At 33.6% G+C, this 19533-nt stretch overlaps 1 protein-coding gene across 1 annotated transcript in view; it reads left to right on the top strand.

The window, feature by feature from the left end:
* The window catches only part of LOC118200864 (carboxypeptidase B-like), a 63014-nt gene extending 43721 nt beyond the window's left edge, over positions 1-19293 (top strand). Inside the window, exons 7-11 of the mRNA XM_085820039.1 lie at positions 2975-3085; positions 5203-5290; positions 10533-10735; positions 16274-16358; positions 18979-19293. Coding sequence (XP_085676165.1) covers positions 2975-3085; positions 5203-5290; positions 10533-10735; positions 16274-16358; positions 18979-19166 — 675 coding nt within the window. The 3' untranslated portion in view covers positions 19167-19293. The remainder of the gene's footprint in view (positions 1-2974; positions 3086-5202; positions 5291-10532; positions 10736-16273; positions 16359-18978) is intronic.
* Positions 19294-19533: the final 240 nt, after the last annotated feature.

Here is a 19533-nt window from a genome sequence, read left to right as displayed (position 1 = left end):
CATACACTAACACTGACTTGATTAAATACTTGGATAAATAAGATGAGTAAATTGAATAATAAAATATTTATAATATATACATCACCACCACCTTGGGTTGTGGTGTATTGAACGCGGGCGTTTCACTACACTCTCCTGAGAGGGGTCGTAGGCTGTTTTCTTATTGCTGGATAATGAGAATTTTCCATGCTCATAAAGAAATTATGCGCTGTTGTTAAAATTTGCTCTTGAATGGGGCGAATTTTTACGTCTTCATAAAATTGAGAATTCCTGATGAACTACGGTGCATCTGTTATGGATTGGAGTTATTTTGTAGAACATTTATTTTCTGTCTATCTGTTTTCGTAGCTGTTGGCCCGTGCTGGGACTGCGTAAAGTAATATAGGTCAAATGAGGGCGACGTAAAGTGTGCGTTTAATCTTCAAATTTAATTTCGATTTCCTTCCTAATAAGGGATATAATACCATAAAAGCTGCATTCGCTTTGTTAATCGTCTAGATCACATGTTCATGGAAGGAGAGCGTTTTGTCCATATAAACGCCGAGATATTTGTACGAATTTTCCGTAGGGATAGGGATATCATCAATTTTTATGTCAGTATTTAGATGTTGGTATTTTTTGTATCTTCGGTAAATTACTATGCTGCATTTGGAAGTATTAACTTTGGTTTTCCACATTTTACGCCATGCGTCCACTTGGTTAATTTGGAATTTGAGTTTCTCCACTGCATTCTGAGGGTTTAACGAATTTGTTAGAATAACTATATCGTCCGCATACTTGAGTACATTTTAAAATAATTTTGGCGAGAGAACGCTACCTTGCGTTCTTTGTGCACCTTTGTGCATGACTTTTTCACTTTAAAGTGAATTCGCACATCTTACTTGGAAAGTCCTTCTCTTTAAAAATGAGATAATTAATTTTAGGAAACTGTTCGGCAGAATAAAGTTGGAGAGCTTGTAAATGAGGCATACATGCCACACTCGATCGAAAGCTTTTTCGAAATAGAGGTAGCATGCAGCGACCCCGTTTTTCTTTTGAAATTCCTGTGCTATATATTCTGTTAAATTGAGGATTTGATGCATTGTAGAATGTCCGGAACGAAATCCAAACTGATTCTGGTCGACAAGATTTAATCTTTCTAGATGCTTCCCAAGTCGAATATTCAAAACTTTATGAAAAACTTTTCCGATGGCGGGAAGTATGCTGATGGGTCTGTAACTATTTACATCTCGTGGGTTCTTTCCCGGTTTTTGAAGAGTAATTACTAAGGAGTGTTTCCGCTGATGCGGAAAATGTACTCATCTGATACAAGCATTAAAAATGTTGCAAAGCAAAACTATACAATTCCTAGAAAGGGTTTGCAACTCTTCATTATTAATGTTATCAAAACCCCTCGCTTTTCTTTCCTTCAGTTTCTTAATAATTTCCTTTACTTCTGTTGGGGAGGTGAATTTAACGAAATCTGTATTCTGTCTAATTTTGATACTTTCTACTGCCTGGTAAATCATGATCCTGCCTGGTTTCATGATCTGAATTTTCGTCCATGTGCTTCTCGAAAGCTTTGCTTAAGTTTACTGCCATAATTTCTGCAATTTCTGCCTCGGAGTAATGAGTCTGACCCATGAACTCTATCGGGTGTAAATACCTTGTCTGGCTGCTTCTTAACGATCTTGCAATTTTCCATACCGTGTCGGTGTCTAAATCTATATTTTCGAGTAGCCTATCCCAGCTTTTGCACTCCTGTGGTAAAAAATTTTCTGTTTTACCTGTATCTTCCTCGTGAGGTAGTTGACATAACTTTTATGTCTTGGGTTTCTAGTTTGTTGCCAATACTTTCTTTTATGGTTTCGTTATTTCATTAAATTAATAATATCCTCGGAGAGTTTCTGATGGTTATCGTTCCTGCTAATATAAGAAGCATTTTTAATTGAACTTTGAATTTTTGAGTTCAGATTGTGAACCTCGTTTTCCAAATCCGCACAGTGACTTATGGAAATTCTACATGAGATGCTGATACGTTGGCTTCTGAAACGTGTCCAGTTAACTTTTTGCTGTATTCCAGCAAATTATGACGCAGGGCTGTTGAGACATTGCTCAGCGAAGAAAATGCATGTCGTGACAAACACAAGAGCCTTTTGATTACTCCTGTTTTTATATCAATCTGCTATTCACATGTTACGGTATGACAATTTGTTCGTATTTTAAAATGTTCCTACTGTCCACTTTATAGACAACTGCATTTAATAATATGTATATGTTTAATAACAGGATATATGTAAATGATATGCATGTGCTATGATATGTACATATTATGGAATTTATTAAGTATATGTCTAGCCAATTGTAGTGTACGTGTTGGAATAAAAGCACCACCCTCTATTAACCCAAAAGTATATATAAGCACTTGTTTCAAGCACCTAAAATCCAAATCTATGTAAATCTACGTTTTGTTGCAGCCCTGTATGCCTATGTATCTAAATTGTTACTGTCAATAAACTCCCGATGCGGCCTTTATTGGACGCCAGTAGTGACTCAATTAGATAGTTGCGGGTACCAGACTATACCTGATTTATCATAAAAAGCCGTCAGGGTGTCCGGCCCTGCATTCAGCTGTTCACTTTACAGTTTATTTATGAAGTTTTAGTAAAGTGTAATGCATACTTTCAGTCATTGTCGAATTTATTTCACAATCAATTTCTGAGGTTTCGCTAAGTCGCACTTGCGACTTAAAAATGTAGCAAAAATCTCGTGTTTCACAACTTATGTTGAGCAGAATACTGTTTTAAGGAAATATGGTCAATGAGGCAAATCTTATTTAAACTGAAAACAAAAAATAAAAAGATTTTCTATAAGAAATTTAAAATTAGCAAGGGAATAACTCTTTTAATTTAGCTATTGTTAAAGATTTTAATAAATCATAAGAATTCATTTTCTTGCCAATATTGTGATTTTAATTACTTTATCTATTTTTCAGCTGACGAATGATTACAGTAGTGACGAAGAAGTAAAAGATTTAGTTGATCATTTCGATTGGTACATTTTGCCTGTTGTGAATCCGGATGGCTATGAGTTCAGTCATAATTTTGTAAGTTCCAAACATTTCCTTTTCTTTTAAAACCTTTAATCAAATTTAATTCAGTTTCCTTTCAAAATTGAATAAAGATTATTTCTGTTTAGATATATCTCCAACCTAAATATCAGTGCTTGGCTACTTGTACTCCCTTCATTGTTTGTTACCCTAAGAAAACTTCTTCACGACTATATTTTTCAGTGTTCCTAATTCACTCATAAATACAAAATTATGATGATTTGCGGACGCTTCAAATATTAAACCATTTCAATATTATTATTAAAGAGGAATTTTTTTTCTAAATTTAGAAAATCCTTTGTGATTAAAAACATTGTTATTGTATTACTAGCAATTTTTTCCTCCAGCTTCATAAGCATTAATATTTATTTAATTCTGATTACTGATTTGAAAAGTGAAACAAAAGTACGCATTACAGGCATTTTCTGTTTTTCTTATAAATAGATATGATATATAATCAGTTCGGCTCATACATATCATAAAATGAACGGGAGAAAGAAAATGGAGTAGATTAGACAGATCTAAAAGTTTATTCTATAATTTTTAAAAGGAACAGAGAAAATTTTAATGCTTATTTACGGTTTAATGAACAGCTCTAGGCCATTGAAAACGTAACTCGAATGTTTTAAAATATTCCATAACTACTCTTATCACGCATTCATCATCATTAAATCTCTTTCCACGAACATAAGATTTCTATTTGGGAAGCATATGAAACTCACTTGGAGCTAAAACTGGGCTTAAGAAGGAGTGTCAAGCTCCTTTAACCCATATTTCTTTACTGCTTCTTTAACAATACAGCTACATGTATAGAAGCAAGGAGAAGATAAACTGTGCAACACAGCATTTCACGACTTTTCTCTTTTATTTCCTTGCTCAATTTATGCAAAAGCTTGTGTAATATTTTTCATTAATGGTTGTCTCTTTAGAGTGTATTAAGAAGATCCCTTGACAGTCTAAAAAAATGGTGGCTATTATCTTTATCATTAATTGCTGCATATTGGCTTTATCTGGTCGTAGGGCCGTGGCAGAGGCCCGTTTCGTATTTGCCTGGAGGCCTCATGCTAATCTATTTACAAATGCATTTCTGTGAGCGGTTGCGGTTGGCGGAAGAGCCTGCAGCACACTGGTTTGCCTAAAGTCCCGTAAAACTGTTAAAACGGCACTGCTTGGTGGAACTTCACCTAATTTTCTTCACTCCATTGAGTGTCTTTGCAACAGACTATCATTGAATAGTACCATTGTTTCATCAACAATTACGATCGGCTGCAAAATTTTCTCTTGATTTTGTACTATAAAGCTTCAAAAAGTACGCACAGCAAACGCTGCTTTGCTGTTTTGGAATTCTTGAAAAGACGTCATGGTGCCCATCTTGCAGAAGCTTTGCTCATGTAGAATGCGTAAAACAGATGTTTAGATAGATCCAGTTTTGCTGCTGTCTTCTTGACTTTTAATCTCCTGTCACTTAATATTTCCTCTTATATACAAGCAATATTTTCTGATTTCGGTCTTCCTGACCGAACTTCCTGAGAATAAAATCGACAGATTCTTGGGTCATGAGAAATTGTTTTACCTGTTCCTTGACTGTAAAATAGGAAGGAGATGTATCGCTGTTTTAAATATTTAGAACAAACTAGCACTTTCATTCAGTAAACACTCCCTCGCTCCCCAAAAAAGCAAACTATTTTACTAACAAAACGTCGAAATGTACTCATTTAATAATTTAATGTAATAGTGTGCTGCAATATGAATGTTTGCAACAGGAATTTATTGCAAAACTATTCTGTTATATGTAAGGTCCAAAAACTTATTGATCTGGTACTAATGTTTACGTTGTGTAATCCTCACCAACTCTCTTGCAATTAATGAACTGACTTCGCATACTCGCTAATTACACATTCATATTTATAACTGTAAATTTATTCTTGTAAATTTAACTGTATATTATTAATTTAAAAAGAGATTAATCATCTCTTTTAATACATATAAAGTCAAATTGTGCATGTTAAGATTGGTGTAATTTCAAAAAGATATTCACATTCTTCATGTTTAAGTTCCCGTTTTAGCATCGTCTTGTTTATATATAACTTTTCTCTCTTATTGTGATTTTACAGAATAGGATGTGGCGGAAATCACGAAGAGGTGGTTTCATCTTTTGTAAAGGAGTAGATCTGAATAGGAACTTTGGCTTTCACTGGAAAGGTAATTTTTAATAACTATCTATACGTATCATTTATGTTTTCATTACGGTAGTTGAATGAGATATTTAGAGTATAGATTTATTATAGAGTATTTTCTTTACGGTAGTTGAATAATAATAATATTGAGAAATTACACTAGGCTTATTTGCCTATGGGAAGGGATACTTTTGTGAGAATTTTTGAAGGGAAATTAGTATATTTGTATTGTTCACAGAAAAAAGTTTGAAAACACCATGTAACTAACCCGCTCAACCTCAAGTTTACTGTTGAGTGGGACTATTAGTGTTCGGGGGGTCTTAGGCTCCGTTCAGACTAAGGCTCTTCAGTCATAAGAATAATGAGTTGACTTTTGTGGCTAGGCAACCAGACCTTGCTACATTATAAAAGCTGGTTTAAGGATTTTGCCTAAATGTTCTAACTCTTTAACTTAGGACCAATTTGGTGTAAGAACCGACCCAGTAATAACGAAGCAAATCAAAATGACACACCGTCGACGGTTTCGCTGAGCTAGCTGTAAGTTTACGCATGCGCAACTTTACCTTCTCTGACTGGCTACGGCTTGAGACGTGACGCACATGAGAAATGTTATGCTTTAAGCTACAAAGCCGTATGACAATAAAGCCTTCGTCTGAACGAAACCTTACCATTAGTTATGCTTTTCCTTACAAGCTGTAATATATCCGTTATAATTCTTAACAGATGAGAATTTAATAGAAAAATAATCTATTGATATTCCGAAAACTTAAACACTGGTATTAATAAAATAGATTTCAGTTACAATTATTCATAACGATCAGCCTTTATTGTTTTATTTAACAAGATTCAAATGATTTAATGAAATATTAACCACTTCCGAATTTCTCATTTGCCATATTTTCTCGCGTATAACCCCTAAATTTTCAGCACCAGGTCCTGAAAATATTTAAATATCCGCGTAATTAATCCCTTGCTCAGTACGTTCAAAAAAAAAAAAAAAACGAGTTCCCCTTAAATTTTAAAATGGATTCATCGATACAATGATTGTTTTCATCTTACTAACAAAGGCAAACCCTCGCAAACTACCTTCGAAGGTTACACCAAACCTGTTCCTTCTAAATGGTGAACTTTTGAACTTTATACCAGCCTAATACAAGAATCGATCAAGCAACAGCGAATACGAACTGATATTCAGTCTACGATTTCGTTAAGTCAGCTGCACATTCACGTTCTCTTATCATTTATCTGTAGGTATCTGTAGGATCTGAGGTGTAAGAAGTAGTAGAGACAACTATAAGAAAGCTCGAGATTCATGTTACAGGAGAAAAAAATGAAGATATCATATTAAAATATTGTAATGTTAATATTACTATGTATTCTAATTGGAATGTAGGTTTCTTTTAAATAAATGATACTATGATGGTTACAGTTATAGTAGTTTATCCATGAATAATTTTCATTTCTTACATTCTTACTTGTATATCCTCTCAGTTTTGAAAGTAAACATAAGTAATAAAAAAAGGGAGAGGATGCGCGAGGAAATGCAATATTTGTTCTTTATCGCACTTGTTAAAGTGCTATGAAATGAAATGGGCTAAATTTCCTATATTCTGAAATGTTTCCCAGTTTAATTAGCTTTGGTGTTCTCAGATGTGGATTTTTTCCTATTTCGATTACATTCCGCCTCATCTTGTCTGATTGCATTTAGGATTGCCCGTACTTTCATTTACGATTGGGTTTGCATACTCAACTCAGAACAGTTTCATTTGTCAGTCCAGACTGTTTCTGCGTGGAACTCAAAACCGATTTTACAAAATTTGAAGATCCTGGCAAAACGTTTTATGCCTCTCCTCTCCTCTAATTCTTTTTAATACAACCGATGTCACTGACTCGAATTATATGAAATATTCCAGGAAATAACCAAATAACTCAATTTTTATTATTTAAATTTAAAATGTCTTTTATTTGCTCGGCTTTCTATAGAGAAGACATAAACTAAATAATTTATATTTATTTTCCTATGGCAGTCATACAAGAGTATAGAATAGCTGTGCAAGTTAGCGTTAGTTTGCAGATCGAAGCTTCACTAAACGTCACTAGTCACTAACGTTAATGCAAGGCAATGTAACTGCGTCTGATTTTTAACGATAAACAGAAAATTCAAATATGAAATTTAAAGTATTGTTCTCCTTCTATTTTTTTATCTTTTAAATCTAGAATTAAAAAAACTAGCGGGCTGGACACATGGTCCCGTTTTCTTTGTAAATCAAGTCCTGATTGAATTAGCTGTATTCATACTGTGTTATAATTTTCACCTTGTCCATGCAATCTTCTGTAAGCTGCATTGTTAGTCAGGCTATAAAGACAACAGCAAAACGGATTTAATAACATCGTCTAACACAAAGCAGTAGGCCGAAAAATCTTATTTACTGAATCTTGGCAGGGCCAAGGAAAAGTGGACGGAGCACCAGAATTTCGTTGGTGAATTTATAGGTATCAGGCCGCTGCAGTTACGGCTTTCTGTTTAAGTTAATGACTAATTGCTATCATTAACAGTGGTATAATGATGCTTAGAACATACTGGCCAACTAACTAGGATTTATTCCCAAGTCTGCAACTTAATGCAACTATAGGGGAATTGGATACTGGCCAAATCTCACCATACAAATTTTTCTGTTTGTAATATTTGTAAAGTACGTATAAGTTTACAAATCCTTAAGTACAGATACTGGCCAAATCTTACCATATAAATTTTTCTGTTTGTAATATTTGTAAAGTACGTATCAGTTTACAAATCCTTAACTACAGATACTGGCCAAATCCCACCATATAAATTTTTCTGTTTGTGATATTTGTAAAGTACGTATCAGTTTACAATCCTTTTCTTAACTTCCATCAATGTCGTCCCTCTTGGTTACTCAAATTTTAGAAGATAAGATTTTCTAAAATCCTAGCACGGTTTTAGTATAATTATTCATATTTTAAAATGCATTATATTAGGATGAACTTATGGCCTACTTTTGAAATACTTTACGATGTGCATTATTAATAAATATTGTAAATAGTTCTGCCATGTTTTTATATGTATTTCTTTGGATTAAAATGTATGCAATTATTGTACAAAATTTCTTACCATGGATTTGCCGTTTTTATTCAATTTAGTAACATAATTTAAACTTACGTTAATTGTAATAAACTTAGCCCATTTTTTAAAATAACGAAAGTAATTAAAATCACACCATTAGAGCCAATAAGCTCACTTTTATTCAGAATTCTTTCTTGTGGTATATATTAACAATGTTTCAGAATGATATTTCATGGATAAAGTATACATCTAGTTGCTACGCATAACTAGTTTTCCAATATTAATTTTCATATTTTACATGTTAAATGTAGCAACTTAGTGTACAAAAATATACATGTTCTTTTAACACTCCTCGTAATTCATAAATTATACAGAAACTGAATTTTCATAATGGTTGCCATAAATTAAGCATGCTATTTTCCTAATAAGACAAATTACAAAATTTAGAGATAATTCTTTGAAATTCACCTTTCCTTATAGGCTTTTGGGAAACATTTCCGTGTTACATCAGTAAAGTTAATGCTAACGGTAACATTTCCGTGTTACATCAGTAAAGTTAATGCTAACGGTAACATTTCCGTGTTACATCAGTAAAGTTAATGCTAACGGTAACATTTCCGTGTTACATCAGTAAAGTTAATGCTAACGGTAACATTTCCGTGTTACATCAGTAAAGTTAATGCTAACGGTAACATTTCCGTGTTACATCAGTAAAGTTAATGCTAACGGTAACAGCAGCAGCATTGTTGACAAGAATATTGTTGAATTAAGACACAATAACACGCGAACGAATATTAATTCAGAAGTCAAACAACAAAAATCAGCGCTATATTTTCAAATTTTCACAAGACTAGTTTCGATGGTTTTACCAAACCATCATCCTCAGGAGTTCTGAAATAGTAAGATATTGTTGGCGTACTTAATGTTTTTGCATGTAAAATGCCTCTTGATAGCAATAGAATAGTATACTAAGTAACTAAGGGCTCTTTAATATTACAGCATCTTACTGGTACTTTTAATTATACATACAAGTATTTTAACGCTTCTTGCCCCATGGTATTGGCAATATTACAATATATAAATACTATATTTTTAATCCAGCTCAAATGTGCCAGTTTAATGGATACATTTTGAAAGTACCACTAATTTTCCTTTTTTAACGGCAAGCTTTTGACAGTGATATGCCACGGTGCTCCTTTTACATACTAATCAGAAATGCCATAGCTATATAAAGTACCTGAATTCTGAATTTGTTAAGTATCTTTTCTGATTATTAAATACTTTGCGTGTCATATTCTGAAGGCAATTGTAATATTAGATTGTCCATTTTACAAAAATGTTAATTTTATGTGTAGAACCTTTTCTTCAACACTATTTTCTGAAGTTACTATGCCTCAGCAATGGCCAAGGAGTACTTGCAGTTTATCTGCCTTCATCTCCCGGTGATTGAACGAGCTGTTTGTATAAATTTTCCGTGTATTTTTCTCATATTTATTCCACTTGGCTCTAAGGTTTTTTAAGAAGCACCCCTCCCAAAAAACTACGAAATATTATTTATATATATTAGTAAAGCTCCATTGCAACAAATTTACGAGTTCCAACTTGAGTTGTTCCCGTTGTCAAATCGTTCTACGCTCTGTAATCATTCTATAAATTGTTTAAAAGCAAAATATTTACAAAGCGTGTGGAAAAACACAGGCGGACAAGCCGCCAGATGAGACTCTAGAAGGGAATAGTAAAACTGTCTTTACTATCAATAAAATAGAGTCCTACATATGAAGGTGGCAAATGCCACGAGGTCAGCTCGTGGCTTTAATTAATTTAATGCCAGAGTAGTTAAAGTGAATGCAACCTAATTTCTTTTTAGAAGTCCTCAATAAAGGCATGTTCCTTTAGCAGAAAGGTTTCACATGTTTTTCACTTGTTAAATTTGCCAAAATTAACCTAGCTGTTGAAAGTGTCTTTTTCAATAATAATGATATTATTTAAAATAAATTATTATTTATAAATGAAAGTAAGAAGGATGAACAAGATTGTGCTAGTTTAAAATATCAGATGAAAAACATTGTGTGATAAGTTGCAATTCAAGCCATTATGACAAATTATTTTGTGCATATGCACAATAAGGAATTTTTTGATTTTTGTGTAATAAATATTTTCATTCAGTAAAGCAGTTTTTCAGAGGGAGGTTCAAGCTCCAGTCCCTGCAGTGACACCTATGCTGGCTCTCAAGCATTCTCAGAACCCGAGACCAAGGCCATTTCAGACTACTTATCACAACGCAAAGAAAATTTCATAGCTTATCTCGCTGTCCATTCTTACTCTCAGCTATGGCTGACTCCTTGGGGATGGACCAGTGACTTGCCTGATGATTATGATCAAATGGTATGTAAAATAATGTTTGGCTAAAATTTTACAAAAGCTGTCATGTATTTAACCTTACATCTTAATCTTATTTATAAATATATTTAATTCTTTCAAATGCAATATAATTTTTTTTTTAAATCTGAAAGGGCTGATTTTTTAACGATTATCCAAAAGGGCTTTTTTAAAAGCTTAATGTGGTTTATCAGTAGAGATGATCGATAGACATGGCCCAAGTGAAATAGAAAAGCATTTTATAGGATATTAGATGAACATGCATTTAGACTAACGTGGGAATATAATATATCTTCTTTATATTAAAAAAGAGAAAAATATTAATATTTAAGGTTTCTAATTAGATGTATCATTAATTAAACATATTTTTATATAAATCAAACTAGTTAAAAAATAATATTCTTAAGAACTGTATGTATTGCTTTTAAATAGTTTAGTTTGTTAGACAGATTAAATATAAAAGAGTAATAAATTATTATTTTTTTGCGAATGACAACTAACTCGACTGGAAAGTGAAACAACGCATTAAAGTGAAAAATATATAACGTAATTCTATAAAAATATTCAATGTTTTTAATTAGATATATCATGAATTAAGTGCACTTTTATATAAATGAATCAGATTCAAAAGTAAGAATATATTGTTTTTAATTACTGCATTTGTTGTTTTTGAATATTTAGTTAGTTCCTCAATAACAGACAGATTAAATTTGAAAGGTGATATTTTTCTAAATGGCAACGCATTGGAATGAAAAATAGAACAACGCCAAATCGCGTTTGTAGATTAATAGCCCTTTTGGACTAACTAGATGTTACTCTGTTAGCATGCTAGGTTATTTTAAAATGTTAACTTCCCAAACAAAACGATATTTAAGTGTCTGGTATTTGGTAATTATAATTCTTCCCAGCTTATATCGTTTTAACTCAAGATTAACGATTGATCTTTTTTTAATTTTTTTATTGATCTTTTTAAAAGTGACAGTGTTTGGAGCGCCCTGTAGCGCGATCTAATAGCCGAAATGGCACCAAACTTTGTATTTAGACTAATCAAGACATGTGACATCAAGACATACAATCGTACAGTTAAATTATTAATTTTTATTTACTACATTAACTTTCCCGGTGAGGAATTAGACCACATTCAATGTGAGCAACGTTTTCAGAAATAACACCGTGCATTCTGTGCACAACGTTTTCCATAGCCGTATGTAACATATCACGAGGAATATTCACTGTCTTTGTTATGTTGTCCTCTAGAATAGAAAAATTTGATACTCCACCAACATAAACTTGAGATTTCAAATAACCCCACAGCCAAAAATCGCATGGCGTGAGGTCAGGGAAGCTGCGAATGCATTACATTGATTCATGTAATACAACTTCACCAGTAACGCACGTTCCGGTAACATGAGAGGCATGTCCACTGGAGCTCGTTTACTTCAGCTGAGCTTATTTGTCGGAGCTGTCTACTACTTGCTTTTATAGGCCCTATTACTGGCGCTGTCATCGCACAGCATTTGCATTTTTCTTTGATACCCGTGTTTTATGCTAATTCTCGTTATTGTAAGCTACAGCAGCGCCACAAAATACCCTAGCGGCGATGTTTGGAACTAAAATTTGTTTTCACGGAATCCTTTTTCCCATGTCTTGATTAGTCTAAATACCAAGTTTGATGCTATTTCGGCTATTAGATCGCGCTCCAAACACCGTCACTTTAAAAAAAGGATCACCCTGTACTTACTTTCAGCAGGTTCAAAATTCCGATGTGATTTCAGAAATTTGCCCATAGCGAGCAGTTATTAATTTTGAACTTTATCTGTGTAAATAAGTGATGTACCCTATTGATAAATCAAGTGATGTTTTCCAAAATTATTTTCAATTTTTGCAGTTTTATAATGCCGCTATACTTCCGATGTCGAAAAAGTTGATGCTATGAAAATAACTGCAAACACAGAAAGTGCTCTTTTGGTGAGCTCAACTCTTCTATTGTTAAAATATTATGACAGCAGAAATAGAAAAACTGCAGAGTATGGATGGAAAAGGAAGTTGCAAAGAAGAAATATGAAGATACATTATTTAAAAATTTCTCTTTAAGAAAGTTCAGACTTCTCAAAGAGAACTTTTTTCAGAAGTCTCTTTAAGAAAGTTGAAAAAAATCCTGAAAAGTTCTCTTTAAGAAACAGTTGGAAATTTTAGCATGAGTAAAAGAAAACACTAGCTTCTTTTGAGTATCAGAATAAGAATAATGAGAGCTTTTCAAAAGTACTTCTGTCTGTTCATAAAGCTATTACCTGCAATAGAATTAAGATGGCTTAATTTAACGAAGATAAAGAGAAAATTCAGATATTTCAAGATTCCTCGAGCAGAACACAATAAGCAAGAGTAAAAACGAGACCCAGTAATATCTGTATCGAAATGTAGAAAAGTTTCCGAATATTCCTATATCTTCTTCTTAAACCTGCTGATATTCCATCTGCATGTTGATCACTATTCTTCACCTTATAAGGTTCCAGCCTTCTTGGCATGCCTTTGTGGTGTAATGGTCAGCACGCTCAGCGCGTATTCAAGAGGTTCGTGAGGCGAGTCCCGGCTAAGAGTATTGCTCATTTTTCATGTTTCCTGCTTCCAAAATATCCAGGTGTCTCTACAATGGTGCCCGAACTAAAAAAGATGGTGTATGATGATTCTTCACCACAGGATTTGGCAACTGAGTCCGCTAATCCTCAATATCCCTTTAAAAAAAGGAGTATATAAGGTATTTCTTCTTACTTCTTAGCATGCCTTCCTGGTGTAATGGTCAGCACGCTCGAAGCTTATTCGAGAGGACCCTGGCCCGGCGAGAACATTGCTCATTTTACATGTCTCCTGCTTCGAAATAACCTAATGTCTTTACAACCTACTGATGATAATGCAGATGATACAACTAAATTAACATCGAAAACCAGTAAAATATACTATCAAATTATGGCGACATACATTTTGCATATTAACAAATTAAATTCCGATTGACACAAAAAAGAAATGGAAAGAAAATTTTAAAAATATTTGTTTCCTACACTCTGTAAACTATTTTCTTACATCTTTTATGATGCGATATCAATTTTTACAGTCTCGTATAAATTCCGCTATCAGTCCAGCGAGTCAGTATATTACATCATCTTTCGTTTATTCTTCATCGAATCGTTGTCTGAGTGGGAATTTCTTCAAATGCAGGAAAAGATAAATAACTTTGTGTACTTCTGTAGAGGATTGTTTATTACTTTGTTTTGGGATAAAAATTTCGCATCGCCCCCAAAATATCATAAACATGATCTTTGTAACACTTTTGCTGAAATTTTTGAGGATCCAAAGTGCCTCCGTTCCATGGATTGACTCTTCAGTTCTGAAGTTGCGTGGGATATCTTGAGGGTACTGTAGGGTAGGTGCTGTACGGTAGGTGCTGTTGAGAAACAACTAAACTATGGTATAAAACTACGGGAATCTACCGTATAAAAATAGATCACTAGTCATAAAATCGATGTAAGGGAAGAATGATTTCGACTACTGTAACAGCTTTTAAGGGAATTCAGTTTATTCGCTCTGTAATTTATATTTAAACTCATTTGGAAATGAAGCTGGTTTATGCAAAACCCAATATTACTGCATAATTTCTTACACAGTATGGAGGGTAATGGACGACAGCTTATGGAAGACAACGCTAAGTAACCTTAAGGTAATTTCATACAAAACTGCCCAATTATGTATTTCTTAAACTATGAAATCTATATATCTATCTATATTATATATACATATAATAAAAGAAAGAGTCTGTCTGTGTGACTCGTTCGGTTGCGCGTAAGCTAATAGAGCCACGGCTACGAAATTTGGTACATAGGTGCATCTAGACAAGAGCCAGTGCACCTCGAAGCGATTTTTTCAAAACTCGAATTCGAATTTTTTTTATTTTATGCTTTTGTGACGAAATCGCGTCATTTTGAGACATAATGGGCTATAGGAATGCGAGATTTTACTCTACACACTCCGTTTTCACATCGTCATGAAACGTAGGCACTTAGCTATTTTACGAACTTAAAATAAATTTCGTGTTTCAATAAATCGATTAAATACGAATTTCTTTAACAAAGGGAGCTTAACACCTTTTCAACGGGATTTTTTTCTAAAAAAGTTTATTTTTGAAAATGTACAGTTTATTTTTCTTTGACTTTTGGACACGTTAAACTTTCATCCTTGCGACTGCTTCTACAAAAAGAATTTTGGAAAAATGATAATATTTTGTATTTAAAAAAAAAATTATATGAAATTTTCGAGTACACTTCTCACATCTTTAAAAATGTGATTTTGGCAATAATTTTCCTTTCTTATTGTTGTTGATAGATTTTTGATGAAATCGCATCATTTTGAATAGTTTCATTCTTTTAGAAATATGGGTTTGGCATCAATTTTTCATCGTATTTCTTATGTAAGAGAAATTACATATTATTTTCTTATCTTAAGAGATTGGCATATTTCATTGTCATTTTTTTATATATATAATACATTTTTATTGATTTTATTTTGATAAAGTTGTTCTGCAAAGTAAAATTCTGCGCGGAATTTTTTGTTTTTTGAGTTTCTTTCATCTTATTTTTTGCTTATTTTCCTGTTTGTAAGATATTGAAAAGTTTTGCATAATTTTGTTTCTTCAACGGAAAGTTGGTTAATTTTTTATTAGTATAATTAATATTTGTATTAAGGGATATAGCTTATTTCATTGAAATTTTTTTCTCTTGAAAATATAAGATAAAATATCATTAATTATACTTTGCTTTTCAGAATTTGGTTTTTGTGTTCTTTTATGTTATTTATATATAATAAAAGAGTATGTGTGTCTTTCGTTCGTACTGCGCGTAAGCTAATAGACCCAGGGCTACGAAATTTGGCATATAGGTGCATCTAGACAAGAGCCAGTGCACCTCGAAACGATTTTTTCAAAATTCAAATCATATTTTTTTTATTTTATCTTTTCGATTTTATCGCATTATTTTGAAGTTTCATTCTTTTAGAAATGTGGTTTTGGCAACAGTTTTTCATTCAATTGTATACTGGACTGCTGATTGTTGAAAATCAGCGCTGTTGCCACTTGGAAAAATGAAGGCGATAATTTTGTGCGGTTTTTGTTTTTTTATTTTTGATGAAGTTGTTCTGCAGAGTAAAATTCTGCGCATTTTGTAAATTTAACGTTTGTATTCCCTTCAGGCATTTTCCCGGTACATTTAAGAGTCAGACGAAGGCTGGTAGCATAGCTGCTGGTAGACAATACAAAACTTGTTTCCTTGAGGAGTGATATGCAGACTGATTGCCGGGCGGATAAAACTTCTTCGATAAATAACATCAATATGCTTGTCAGCGTAAAAGTACGCGAATGTCAATTATATCATTTCTATTTGTTGAACACAACATTTAACAAGCTGTTGGAATTTTTATTTTTAATTTCAAGAATCCATATATGTAACACGAGTGTTTTTAATTAATTTATTAAAATAATTTGATATTTTTGTACACCAGGTGGCAGTTGCACAAGAAGCAACTCAAGCTCTATCTGAAGTACATGGAACAAAATACAGAATTGGTTCATCTACCAATATATTGTGTAAGTGTTTTATTTTCATTATAGAAATTGCCTTAGACGTGAACCAAAAAAGACTTTTTTTATGCACTTCTTTTCGAATTTGAAAGTATGTAGATAGGATACTACTTAGAAAAAAAATCATCCAGGTATAACAGAGTGCACAGAAATGTAGTTACAGACTTCTTTACTTTTTTAAAAATATTAATTCTAGACATGCACGTCTAAATACAAGCTTTTTCAAAAGTAGGAAGGATTTCTAAATGCAAAATTTAAGTTTTTAAATAGTCTGTGTATCAAAATATTCTTAGTTTTCATATACTAAATGCAAAGAATTCTATACATTTATGCATGCAAATAACAGACCTCTCTGGACTTAATTTTGCTTTAGAGTGGTCATCTTCTGACTTGTAACCATGGAACAAATGTGAAAGAAAGTCCCCTAATTCACCCCACAGACACTTCATTTCCATATATGGTTCTTTCACTTTGTGAAATGCAGTCACAAATGAATAACCTGAACTGCAGTCATAAATGACGTAAAGAACATGAATGCTGTGCGGTGATAATTTCCTTTACTTCGTAACAAGGAAGTATTGTAATCGCGAAAAATTTCGGATATCATACTTCAACGAAAACATACGTATTTGTGTGTAATAAAGCATCATTTAAACTTTATTAGCCACAGAAATATGCTTGTCAAGTTAAAATTTAAAAGACTACGTTGCTTAAGATGTTGCATGTTTCAAATTTCATTCCTCATCTTCATGATCACTGATACAATTTGTTTTTGTGGAGCAGAGAAAAGCTAAGATATCTATTTGATGAAGCTTTTGTAAATAAAGTATTTGCGTATAATAAATAGTACGCCTTATTATTTGAAGTGAAAGAAGTAACAGTAATTGATTGAGATAAAATAGGAATACATTTATCCATCTATCTTTCCACCTGGTATCAATATTGCTATAATTTTACTGACAGAAAATTTGGAAGCTTCATCATAAATGTAATAAATATGTAGAAAATGATGAAAATGATTAAGAACTATAGAAAGCTTTCTTTTCAGAATAATGTAAAAAAAGATTACCAGAGAAAAGCCACGAATTTGTGCTTTTAACTAAGTACACTCTTTTGCAAAAAAAATCGAAGCACCAAGAAGGACTCTTGCGATCGTGACGAAATTTGATATGGAAAAACATCTTGATCGAACATGCAAATGATTAAAGTTTTAACGCAAATGAATAAGAATTGCGATCATAGCGCGCATTTCTAATGCGCAATTCGCAAAGTATAAAACTAGTAACAGAAGCGGAAAATTTATCTTTTTTGTTGCTGCCATTGGAATTCCGTAAAGAAGCAACTAAAGATGCCATTGCGACGATATCGAAGACCTTACTGACAACTAAACGACTTCGAACGTGGTCGCATTGTAAGGTTGCGTGAAGCTGTGTGGTCATACCGGGCATTAGGCAGCCACTTGCAGCATACAGACACTGCTGTGCAAAGATGTTGGCAGCAATGGTTACTACAAGAAAATTGCCGACGAAATGAAGGCCAAGGATCACAAATGCGAGGCAAGATAGGATGACTGTTCGCCAGGCCCGAACCACCCTAACGGTATCATTGTCGACTATTCAAAGCACTACAGCCACGTCTATACCTCCCGTGGTACCGTTCATCATCTCACGGCGCATGTTTGAGGCAGACGTTACGCTCACAGAGGCCATTAAGACGTTTGCGTTTGACCGCACAACATCGGCAGAGTCGTCTGGAGTGGTGTCGCTCCCAAACCTAATGGCTGCCATCACAGTGGCATCGTATAGTGTTCGGCGAAGAATCCCGCTTCACTCTTGAAGCAGATGACAACCGTGTTCATCTCTGGAGAGGACGGGGCCAGCAGTCCTAATCAGTCTTTGTTTTATAAAGGCATACAGCCAAATAACCCTTGGTCTGATGGTGTAGGGCGCTATTTCTTATGACAGCAAGTCGTCTTTAGTCATCCTCCTTACATCTTTAACAGCTCAACGATCTGTTGATATCATCCTGCGGCCGGTTGCATTACCCTTCATGGGACGTCATCCTGGGGCTATTTTCCAACAAGATAATGCCAGGCCACATAACGCTTGCATATTTCTGGACTATCTCCGTGCGGCTGATACTCTTCCTTGGCCAGCAAGGTCACCAGACCTTTCACCAATCGAGCTTGTCTGGGACATGGTAGGCCGCCAGATTCGGACACCACAAAATATCGCAGATCTGGAGCGACAATCGATGAATGCCTGGTAGAATGTGTCGCAGGATGACATTAGGAATCTTTACCACTCCTTGCCTCGACGAATTCATGCACGCATTGCCGCCAGGGGCGGTTTGACCAACTACTAATTTGAACACTCAATGGGTGATTGTGAGTCGTGAACAGGTACTATGACCATGATTTTTTAATCATTTTATTATCTGTGTATGAGCTATACACATATTCAGTTTCATCAAAAACAACCACTTCCTTCATGGTGCTTTGATTTTTTTTTTTTTTTTCAAAAGAATGTAATTCTGCAGCAGGCATTTGGTTTGCTATATTTTTTCTTCTTTTAATGCATCTTTATGAATTTTTTTATAATAAAATATATAATGCTTCTCATTTTAGATGTGGCTACTGGTGGTGCTGATGACTGGGCTTATGGTTCAGCTGGTATTAAATATTCATACACCTTGGAACTTCGAGACACAGGAAGGTACGGTTTTCTTCTACCATCAGAACAAATAATTCCAACTGGAGAAGAAACTTTTGCTGGAATTAAAGCTATGGCTAAGGCAATAAAGAGAGAAGCATAAAAACCAAACTATGGGAAAATATTTTATACATTATTATAGTGAATATAAGCACATTAATTTATTTCAAATTGTGAATTTTAATGAAAGAAAATAAACGTTTACTTTAGGTAAGTAAACGAAAAATAGTTTTCTGGCCCATTATTTGTTTTTAGGAATTTGACAATTTTGATAACGTCAAGACCAAACATCAGGAAGCTGGGAAACAAACTAAAGGAATACTGATAACTCCATGCGAGTGTGAATTGCATTCTTATAATGCCGATACAAATAATTTTAATAACAAAAATTTATAAAAAATTATTTGAATGCTTGTATAGAACAACATTCAGGTTCCTGTAGCCAAATATATATTATATGTTCTTCAATT

Source organism: Stegodyphus dumicola, chromosome 7 (assembly GCF_044657685.1).
Source record: "Stegodyphus dumicola isolate Sdum_Otavi_A_Nest chromosome 7, ASM4465768v1".
NCBI lineage: Eukaryota > Metazoa > Arthropoda > Arachnida > Araneae > Eresidae > Stegodyphus > Stegodyphus dumicola.
Note: the sequence above shows the minus strand (reverse complement) of the source record. Positions and strands in the feature narration are given on the sequence as shown.